The sequence below is a fragment of the Myotis myotis genome, unplaced genomic scaffold, assembly GCF_014108235.1.
Source record: "Myotis myotis isolate mMyoMyo1 unplaced genomic scaffold, mMyoMyo1.p scaffold_m19_p_3, whole genome shotgun sequence".
NCBI classification, from domain to species: Eukaryota; Metazoa; Chordata; class Mammalia; order Chiroptera; family Vespertilionidae; genus Myotis; species Myotis myotis.
The window spans coordinates 211,955,212-211,966,038 of record NW_023416335.1 but is presented as its reverse complement, the minus strand read 5'-3'; the positions used below and the strand labels follow the sequence as shown (position 1 = coordinate 211,966,038).

The 10,827-nt window shown below is 60.1% G+C and overlaps 1 protein-coding gene across 1 annotated transcript; it reads right to left on the bottom strand.

The window, feature by feature from the left end:
* Positions 1-1,754: 1,754 nt before the first annotated feature.
* On the bottom strand, positions 1,755-10,580 carry UPK3A (uroplakin 3A). Its single transcript, XM_036302142.1, has 6 exons — positions 10,421-10,580; positions 8,728-8,883; positions 7,213-7,492; positions 5,732-5,814; positions 4,840-4,972; positions 1,755-2,060 (listed from the first exon to the last, which is right to left on the bottom strand). The coding sequence occupies exons 1-6, from the start codon at positions 10,470-10,472 to the stop codon at positions 1,901-1,903; spliced, it is 864 nt and encodes a 287-aa protein (XP_036158035.1). The 5' UTR covers positions 10,473-10,580; the 3' UTR covers positions 1,755-1,900.
* Positions 10,581-10,827: the final 247 nt, after the last annotated feature.

The window sequence follows — 10,827 nt, the reverse complement described above, 5'->3', positions numbered from 1 at the left end:
ATCCAGGAGGAACAATAATGAGGGGTGAGCCTGGCCCATGTGCTCAATGGTTAGAGCACTGGCCCGACGGAAAGGTCCCAGGTTCGACTCCTGATCAAGGGCATGTAAGTGGGTTTCAGGCCCCAGCCCCAGGGCGAATGTGGGAGGCAAAGAACCCCAGTGTCTCTCTCACATCAATGTTTCTCTCTCCCCCCTCCCTTCCACTCTCTCTAAAAACCAATAGAAAAACATCCTCAGATGAGGCTAAAAAATAGTAATAATGAGAGCTGACATACAGGGTTCCATTGATGGGGCAGGAAAAGGGGAGGAACTGCCAGGAGTGAGGAATCGGTTTTTGTTTTTTTTTAAATAAATTTTATTGATTTTTTACAGAGAGGAAGGGAGAGGGATAGAGAGTTAGAAACATCGATGAGAGAGAAACATCGATCAGCTGCCTCCTGCACATCTCCCACTGGGGATGTGCCCGCAACCCAGGTACATGCCCTTGACCAGAATCGAACCCGGGACCTTTCAGTCTGCAGGCCGACGCTCTATCCACTGAGCCAAACCGGTTTCAGCGAGGAATCGGTTCTGGAACTAGACAGCGATGGCAGCTACACAGCATTGAGAATGTGCTAAATGCCACCGAATTGTTCACTTTAAATGGGTAATTGTATGCCCTGCGACTCTCACCTCCAATTAAAAAATAAACCAACACGGGCATTCTGTAAAGCAGAAGGCAAGCTCGCATGTGTGTTTAACCAGGGCCGACTTGGAGAAGCGCCGCCTCCCTCTGCTGCGGGATCTCAGGGAGAGCTGGGGGGGCTCTGGGGAGGGGCCCGGGATGGGAAGGGAGTGTCAGTGCCCAGGCCAGCCTCCTGGGCCTACGGGACGGTCTGGAGGAGCCAGTAGGTGGCCTGGGCACAGCACCCACCACTCCTTCCGCCTGCTCCCGGGCCCAGGGACTCGCTCCCGTGGGCTCCTGTGGCTCCCACCACCCGGACTGACCCACAACTCCTTTGGCTTCTCCAGGCCCCTCCCAGCCCCTAAGCTCCTTCTCCCGGCCTCTGCTGCCTGCCTTTGCAGCTTGGGGGTCCCTCTTGTGCACGTGTGCCCCCGCAGCACCCCGCATGCCCCCCCAGAGCACCCGTCAGCCTGCTGGGCTGTGCTCCTGCTCTAACCACCCGCTCTGACAAACCTCTTCTCCTTCCACGACGGGAAGCGGGCCTGCTACCTGGCTCAGAAGACAGAATTGAATCATCTGAGCAGAGACCCGGGACTGGAGAGACTCTTCACCCCTGAGTGACCTTGACACCCTCCTCTGTGTCCTGCAGCCTCTGCTGTCCTCCCACTGGGACCGGAAAGCTGTGAAGGAGCCCAGGCTTGCATGGCCTTGAAGTTCACAGTTTACATCAGCCCATTTCACAGATGAGGAAACTGAGTCCAGAGAGAAAGAGATGAGTGCGGAGGTAACAAGGTGAGTTACCAGCAGGGCTGCACCCAGGACTCATTTCGGTTCCAGGGTTCCAGTACCTCGCAGCCAGCAAACCCAAACAACATCCAATGGCTAGGCACACAGCCCGCTCACGGGCCCTAACGGCGGTCACAGAGGGGCTGGCCTTCCTCTCACAGGCAAGGGTGGACGGCCACGTCCCCACAGCCCTGACTCTGCCCTCGCCACCCTGGCTTTGAGTGAAAATCAGTCCCCCGGCCACGCCCTCAAGAGACACAATCCACGCGCTCAATACACGTGCATTCATTCATTGATCGGCTCACTCTTTCTGTAAATATTTATTGAACTCAAATTCTTGGGCAGAATTTACCAAAATTGCTCCTGCAGTTGGACTCCTGGCCCTGCTCCGCCATGGGTGGGGCCAGGGGTGACCCCGGCTGCGCGGAGCCTGAGGCCACCGTGCGGGGCTCAGTCCGGGAGCTTGCCGCCATACACCTCGGCCCTGTCCAGCTGCAGCCCACGGTTCACAGCGGCGTATGAAGGCTCCAAGGTGCCCAGGGACTTGGGGGCGGCCTCCTGTGTGATCTGGGAGTCGTGTGTGATTTCCCCGTCAGAACCGCCCATGTCCCTGACGGAGAGGATAGAGAGAGCCAGGGTTAGGGGTTCAGAGCCAGCCCGAACCCCGTGAGCTGCGCAGGGGCCTTCCTGCTGAGACATTGCTTTCACAGATGCCGTCTTATGTCTTATGTGTTCGTTCAGTCGACCAGTCTCTCCTGAGCACTCACTGTGGGCCACGTCCTGGGATAAGGAAAGGGTCACCCTTTTGGAACTAAGTGAACAACCTACAGGTTTTACCTTGAGCTGGACACTGGAGGCCATTGCCCCTATCCCTAAAGACCTAGGGTTGTACAGGGAGACAGACCACAGCAATGACCACACAGAATGGACAACTCCAGGTGGGAGCCACAGGGGGGCTTCCTGGAGGAGGCGGCAGTTCACCTGGCCCTAAAGGAGAAGAGTGAGGGTACAGGAAGGCATTTCGGGCAATGATAGGAATGGCTGGGGGTCTGGGGCAAAGGCGACAAGCTCTGTGCAGCTGGAGCCAGAGATGATAGCAGGGACAAAGGGAAGAATCAGGCTAAAGTCGTAACAGGGCCTTGGAGCCAGATTAGGACGTCGCCCCAAGGGAGAGAGGGACATCACCACGTCCTGACTGCTCCCAGGCTAATCTCATCTATTATTTGTGTTTTTATTAATTAATTTTTTAAAATATATTTTTATTGATTTTAGAGAGGGAGAGAAACATCAACAATGAGAGAGAATCATTGGTCAGCTGCCTCCTGCACGCCCCTTACTGGGGATCAAGCCTGCAACCCTGACTGGGAATCAAACCCAGGACCTTTCAGTCCGCAGGCCGACGCTCTATGCACTGAGCCAAACCGGCTAGGGCTGTGTTTTTATTCACTTAAATGTCAGAAGGCAACTTGATTTTCAAGTTCACAGCCCCATCCCCACCCCCGACCTTCCCACATCTTTTCCTGCCTGGCTGGTTTCCACCTGCCCCACTATTTCACCTACTCCAGGGAGCTGTCCCACCTGCTGCCCACTCCCCCCGGACAGGCACCCTCTGGACCTCCACAGCCCCTGGGCTCCCTCACTCTGAGCAGCACGCTGCGTGTGACCTCCATCCACCCCTGTCCTGAGGAGAGAGGGCTCCTGCTGCTCCTTCCTCCAGGAGCCCCGCCTGGTGCGCCAGGTGTGCTGGGCAGCCAGACAGACAAAGCAAAGCAAGGACGATGGGCCAGGTACAGAGGTCACCAGGTTGGAAAGCCCCAGTGACAACTGTAAGGTGGGACCTCACCCCCAGGGTGACTTTTTCTCCCGAATCATATCATGGGTCACGTGGTTTAGACCACCTGACCTTTCCTCCCTAGAGATAACATCTGGGCCTCAGCTGCAAAAGCAGCAAAACCAGACAAGTGACACCCTGGCTGCCTCAGGACCAGCTGCACTGACTAATGACCCTGCCCGGTGCCGGCCAGTCAATCAGTGGGGACCTAGACCCCTGGTGGGATTGGCCTAAATGGGCAGTCGGACGTCCCTCTCACTATCTGGGACTGCTGGCTCCCAACCGCTCACCTGCCTGCCTGCCTGCCTGATTGCCCCCTAACCACTCCCCTCCCAGACTGATTGATGCCTAACTGCTCCCCTGCTGGCCCGGTCACCCCCAGCTGCCCTCCCCTGCTGGCCCGGTCACCCCCAGCTGCCCTCCCCTGCCAGCCATCGTGTGACCATATGGGGGTGGCCATCTTGTGTGAGGGTGTGACAGTCAATTTGCATATCACCCCTTTATTATATAGGACTAGAGGCCCAGTGCACAAAATTTGTGCATGGGTAGGGTCCCTAGCGGCTGCTGGCTGCCAGCCGGGGCCTCTCATTGTTCCACACCTCCCCCTGGTGGTCAGCACACATCATAGCGAGCAAGCAAACTCCCAACTCCCGGTCTCCCGGTCAAGGGTCGACCTCCCGAGGGGACACTTTGCATATTAGGCTTTTATATAGAGGGATGTTCTCCTACAGTTTGGGTCTTGGCTCTGAATTCGTTCCTAGCCAGAGCCCGAGTACAGAAGTTGCCGAACCCAGGACTGGTCTGACCCATAGTCAGACACCAGGTGCCCTTCCTGCCTACAACACAGGCAGGATCTGCCCTGCCTGCCTCCGGTTCCCACAGCACCTGCTCCTGCCATGATTCACCCCCTGCTCAATCGTCCCAGGAACAATGGGCTGTGCGCACACCTGTCTGCCACCAGGCAGCCCCGATGGTTGCTGCAGGTCCCCTGGAGGCTGAGTCTGACCCAAACAGACACACATCACGGCTGGGAGTGAAGTCAGGAGACTGGGCTCTGGTCCTGCCTGTGTTGACTGGCTGTGGGACCTTGGGCCACCCTTCTCCCTCAGGCCTCAGTTTCCCCACCTGGACTGCAGTTGGATGAATTACAATGACAACAAAATGCACTACTTGTTCAACTCCTGGGCGATTCCTTGAAGACTAGGGATTATCTCACGTGACCTTCACAACCTCTCACGTGACCTTCACAACCCCAGGGAGAGTAATATCTATTAGTGTCTGCATTCTGCGGAAGGGGATCCTCAGGCACCAGAGATAGGATACGTGCCCAAGCTTGTGCATTGGTAGGTGTCAGACCTGGCATCTGCCCGCAAACCCCTCCCACCAGGCTGACCCTGACCCTGGGAGCCCCAGGACTCAGGCCCCCCCCTCCCAGGCCCCACCCCGCCCAGGGTGGAAGGCGGCTCCCTTGCCTGCTGGGCCCCTCCTGCCTCAGAGGATCCTCCCAGGGGAGCGTGTCTGCATGTCCCGAGCCCTGCCTCCGGCTGTGGGTACTCACACAAGGCTCAGGACGATGGCGCCGGCAAAGCCCAGGAGCAGGAGGAAGGGCAGGGAGCCCAGGATGGACGTGATGACGATCATGCCGCCGCTGCGCCGGCCGGGCCAGGTGTCGATCGCCAAGTGCGGGGTGACTAGCAGGACACAGGCCCATGACTCCCCAGACGCTGCACCCTCAGCCCTCCCAGGATGCACAGCGTCTTCCCAGCCCCGGTGGCAGCAGGTCCCAGGGACGAGGGGGACCCAGTTCCGGGACTGTCTCCCCCTGCCTTGAGGTGCTTGTCCCCACATCCCAATTCCCAACTTTCTCTTGAGTGTGTCTGGTCTCTTCCTCCTTTTTTAAAAATAGTTTTTTTATTGACTTCAGAGAGGAAAGGAGAGGGAGAGATAGAAACATCAGTGATGAGAGAGAATCATGGATCGGCTGCCTCCTGCACACCCCCTACTGGGGCTGGAGCCCGCAACCCGGGCATGTGCCCTGAACGGGAATCGAACCATGACCTCCTGGTTCACAGGTTGATGCTCAACCGCTGAGCCACACTGGCCAGGCTCTCCCTCTTTTAACTGTCTTTGTGCATAACTTTCAGTTACACAGGCCTGCAGCCTTCGGGTGAGGTGGGTGGGATGCAGATTACAAACTATTAAAGGCGAAGCAGAGGGCCCTGGGCGATGGAGCAGGTGCCCAGGGCTCCCCCTGCTCTGGCCAGTGTCAAACAGTGTCCAGGGGAAGACTCGGTTGTTTTAAAATGCATTTTCCTCATCACCCAATGGCCTGCCTGTGTCTGGGAGCATTTTCAGAGTGACAGCCCAAGTCTGCTTTCCCAGGTTCCCTTGAGGAACCTCCCCCACACCACCATCCACTCCCGCCCGCCCCGCCCACTCCCACCACTCACTCCGGTTGGTTCGGATGGGGTCCGACCACAGGGTCTGGTCCTGCACCAAGCCCGAGGACATATTGACGAGGACGTACTTGAACCTGAAAGGAGACGGAGCTCGGATGACTTCCATCCACCCTTGAGCCCGGCCACCTGGAGGTGGGAGGGATTAGGGTGGCTGGAGTGGGGGACAGAGCAGGGACTTCTAGATGGCAATCCAGGAGGCCACAGGTGGGCTCTGGGCAACAGGGCGGTGCTGGGCTTTGCATCAGCACCTTCGCTGCATATCACTGCCGGGACCCTTTCCTGAGCTCAGGTGCCACCTCCTCCAGGCAGCCCTCAGCATCAGGGGTCCCCTCCAGACTCTCCCTCCGGGAGCCCCTCTGCTCCTCTATGGCATACATGACGCGTGTAGTGTATCTGATGAGTGTTGACCCTCGTCCTCCTTGCACTTTTGCATTCCACTGCTCCCAGCCTGGCCGTTGGTCCCACAAACGGGGCTTGAATAATAACATACATTCCCACGCCCACGGCTCTGGGATAAGACCTACATTTTACATGAAGAAAACCCCACCCAGCATTAGAATCCTAAAGGAAGACCAGGAGCTACAGTACCAAATGCCCATAGCCGACTGAAGGTCAGTTTAAAATGATGGATGTTCTGGGAACTAGGAAGTTGACAGCCTCTAGCTCAAGATGTAAAGAAGCAAAAATAAGACTCTTAAAATCTCTAACCCCCACTTCTCCAGGGTTGGAAGAGGCTGGGACACAGATGTGTCCCCAGGTGGTGAGCTTTGCGATCCAGGAGAAGGGAGAGGTCCAGGTCAGCAGGGAGGGAGGCTGAGGGGGGCAGAGGAGACAGGGCTCCTGTCCTGCCTGGTGACTGGGGCCAAAGGAAGGGAGGGGAGAGGATGGCAGGTGAGTGATGGCCTGGCCCCCACGTGCAGCCTGGAAGGTACGGAGACCCCAACCTAGGCATCTCCATGGTAACGACAGAGACTTTGGCACCAGGTAAGCCCCCTGGCCATGGGTCGGGGCTGAGCCCCCATCTGTGGGCATGGCTGAGGGACCCACTGTGGTGGGGTGGCCACACCCAGGTGTGCAGGAGGGAGGCAGGAAAAGCAGAGGGTGGGCTGGGAGCTGGCGAAGCTTCAGCCAGGCCTCCAGGTCATGCTGGGCCCCAGCTTTCCACCAGGTGGCTCCCTCCCGCTCTGGACCACAATGTCATTCCCCGTCAAGTGAAAGGGGTTGTGTGGGTGACTGCCACCTGGGTGATGGGCCGGGACCAGGTGCATAACTCAGGACCCTTGTTACAAAATTAAGAATTTCAAGCCAAGTGGGGGCTCTTCGAGCACGGGGCCCTGTGCCCAGCAGCACACCCCGGAAGCCCTTTATGGGACCCGAGATGGTCTTGGCACGTAGTAGGCTCTTCAGACATGTGGCCTCTCACACACGGGGCTGGGACACAACTGCTGGCTCGCGCAGGTGCCCACACCCACCTGTACTCCGTGGCCGCCGACAGGGGCGGGTTGCAGAGGCCCTGGAAGTTAGGGTCCGACAGGCAGGTCCCATTGTCGCCCACCCTGATCAGGTATGCATTCAGGATCTCCGAGGCCCGGGCCACATCCCCCACGGCGTCCAAGCTGGGCAGGTCGCTGCAGGGGGTCAGCTCAAAGACCGCGGCCTTGTAGGGGCCCGTCCTCCCTCCTGCCGTCTGCTGGAACGTGGAGCTGAGCGGGGTGTTGGCGCCGTCCTGCACGGAGGCGTTCCTGGAGCCGGCTGTGGGGGTGGTGCCGGGAGTGAGGTCCCGGCCACCCCAGCTCAGTCACTCACTCAGTCATTCATCAAACGCCCCCCGAGCACCCTCTGAGCCAGCGCTGTGCTGGGCCCCGAGTCGCAGGCACGCACAGGCTGTCCCCACCCTCAGGGCTCCCTGTACAATGGAGGTGCCGGCCCTGTGTGCAGCTCTGATGCACCCCATCCTGGCACAGGCCTGTAAGCCTCCCACCCGACAGCCACTGTCGCTTCCTTGCCGAGAGCCCTGGATTCTGCCTGGTGTGAAAGGGAAAAGGAGGGTCACAGGTTCAGGGGCAGCAGCCAGACCTGACCGGCCCTCCGTCTCCTCCTGACCAGCGGGTGATGAGGCCTGGGAACTGGGAGAGAAATGCCCGCCAGCCCACAGCTCGGGCCCAGGCAGGCGGCCAGTCAGTGTTCGCAGGAAAAGTGAAGTTGATGACCTGAGTGAGGTGCTGTAAGTGGTTAGTTGCTAGAAATGTAAGAGGTGGTCACTGGGTTCCTTTGTGACCGGGGAAGGCTGGACCGGAGCCAGCAGGTTCGCTGGGAAACACCGACCTGGAGCCGCCTGGGGAGAGCTGGGCCTGAGGGCCAGAGCCTGGGTTTGCCGTCTGCTCCGGCGGCCCCGGTGAGCCCCTCGGCCCCTCAGAGCCTTCATTCTTTGCTCTGTGATGGGCAACCTAATACATGTGATGCCTGAACGATGGGGGGCGGGGGGGCCACAGGGGGAACCTGCATATCCCTTTCGACTCCCGAAACTTAACCAATAGCCTTCTGTGGAGGGAGGCCTTATCAATAACATCAACAGTCAGTTAACACTTCTTGTTCCAGATGTATTCTTATAATACAGAAAGAGAAAGGACCTGTCGTAAGAAAAAACGCAGTTACAGTATTTGCTGAAAAAAATCTGCATCTAAGTGGACCCATGCAGCTCAAACCCTGCTGCTCGAGGGCAGCCGTAAATATCAGCTCTCCGGGGCGCCGGGCACCTGCATGAGGCGGTGGGTGCTCGAGGCCGGTGCTGTCATAACGCCCCCCACAGGGTGTCCCTCAGGGCCCAGCCCCGCGCTGGCTCAGGCAGACACAGTGCAGGCTGGTGAGGTGCGGGGGTGGTTTCCTCACAGGGAGGGAGCACCCCTCCACCTGCCCCCCCCTCCGTGGACAGGTCAGACCCGTTCAGCGTGGCTGCGGCCGTGGCCAGAGGGGAGCAGGGCCCTCACCCGAGTCGAGCAGGACATAGAGGTAGATCTCATAGGTGCCGTTGAGGGCCTCTGTGCTGTCAAACATGCAGAGCGGTTTCTCCAGGGCCACGGTGCTCAGGGTGGGGTTGTTGGTGGCAAAGGTCACACTGGCCAGCTGGGGCTGGAGGGTCACACCTGGGGGAAGCAGTGCGGACAGGGCCTGACCCCGCAGAACTGTCCACACCGCGGGCACCCTCTGCGTCCTCCTAACACACACACACACACACATACACACCCCACCCAGCCAGCCACACACACACACACACACACACACCCCACCCAGCCAGCCACACACACACACACACACACACACACCACCCAGCCAGTCACACACACACACACACACACACACCCCACCCAGCCAGCCACACACACACACACACACACCCCACCCAGCCAGCCACACACACACACACACACACACACACCCCACCCAGCCAGCCACACACACACACACACACACACACACCCCACCCAGCCAGCCACACACACACACACACACACCCCACCCAGCCAGCCACACACACACACACACACACACACACCCCACCCAGCCAGCCACACACACACACACACACACCCCACCCAGCCAGCCACACACACACACACACACACACACACCCCACCCAGCCAGCCACACACACACACACACACACACACACACCCCCCACCCAGCCAGCCACACACACACACACACACACACACCCCACCCAGCCAGCCACACACACACACACACACACACACACCCCACCCAGCCAGCCAGCCACACACACACACACACACACACCCCACCCAGCCAGCCAGCCACACACACACACACACACCACCCAGCCAGACACACACACACACACACACACACACCCCACCCAGCCACCTGGCCAGGCACCGGCAGGCCAACTGAACCGCTGCCCCCTCTTTCCCTCCACAGCCCTGCAGTCACCAAGAACCCCACTACCCCCCTAAGCACCCCTCCCCGGCAGCCCAGTCATGGAGCCCCCCCTTCTTCACCTGAGCCCTGGTAACAAGCCCTCCCCATCCCCTGCTCCCTGGTGTGCCCATCTGACCCTGTCCTCTGCTGCCAGGCCCTCCCTGGCCCCGCTGCCCTCAGTGCAGTCCTGCCTCTGGCGGGGCAGCGAGGTCCGGCCGGTCTGGCCTTGCTTCACGGGGTCTCCAGCCTCACCTCTAGGCACACCCTTCACCCCGAGCTCCAGCCTCTCGGGTGGACAATGGAGAGGTTCCCAGGATAGTCCATGCCACCTCCCTCCCTCTGAGCCGCCCGGCTGCGCCTTCACCGGGAGCATCCCTCCATCCCCCATCCAGGCAGCCCCCCAGTCTAGTCCAGTGCCTTCTCTGCTCCCCACAGCCCCACTCCCTGTCTGTCTTCCGCGGCACCCACCACAGGGCTCCCCCGACCCCTGGGCCCTGGGAGCCCCAGCAGAGGAAGCTTGTAAATCAGTGTTGGCTATGGTTAATCCCGGGCCCCCGAGCGGCACGGGGCCCGCCAAGGAGCAGGCGCCCGCCGTTCCCGGTGAATAAATGCAGTTCCCTCCCCACCGCCCCGTCCATCCGGGCCCCTCTCCCCACTCCTCGGGAAGGTCCCGGCGCAGGACACGCCCCAGGGCGCAGCTGCCGCCCTCCCGGGGCTCGGCCCCCTCCTCTCATCACCGCTTACCCAGGCACAGGCGCAGGCAGCCGAGGGCCAGCCAGGCCCCGAGCGAAGGCATCGCCCGGGACGAGCCACGAAGGAGCGGGGCGGCCGGTCCAGCGGACGAACTCCGCGCCTCTTCCCCGCCGCACACCTGCCAGCCCTGAGCTCTCCGCGCCCCGCCCCGCCCCGCCCGCTCCGGCCAATCCGCGGCCTCCTGGAGGACTATTTACATACGCCCCGCCCCGCCCGCTCCGGCCAATCCGCGGCCTCCTGGCGGGCTATTTACATACGCCCCTCCACGCCACGCCCCGGGCTCCCGGCCCGCAAGGTGCCCTGCGGAAGGCATCAGGCCTCAGTCTGTGCGGGAGCTGTTACCAAAGTGCCTACTGAGTGCAGAGGCCTGGGCCTGCTTTCACCGTGTCTCTCGCCTA

Coding starts and splice junctions, on each gene's coding strand:
- UPK3A (XM_036302142.1), bottom strand. CDS start 10,472: ATGCCTTCGCTCGGGGCCTGGCTGGCCCTCGGCTGCCTGCGCCTGTGC. Junction 7,493..8,727: donor CTATGTCCTGCTCGACTCGG/GTGAGGGCCCTG, acceptor CCACCCCCACAG/CCGGCTCCAGGAACGCCTCC. Junction 5,815..7,212: donor TCGGCGGCCACGGAGTACAG/GTGGGTGTGGGC, acceptor GTCTCCTTTCAG/GTTCAAGTACGTCCTCGTCA.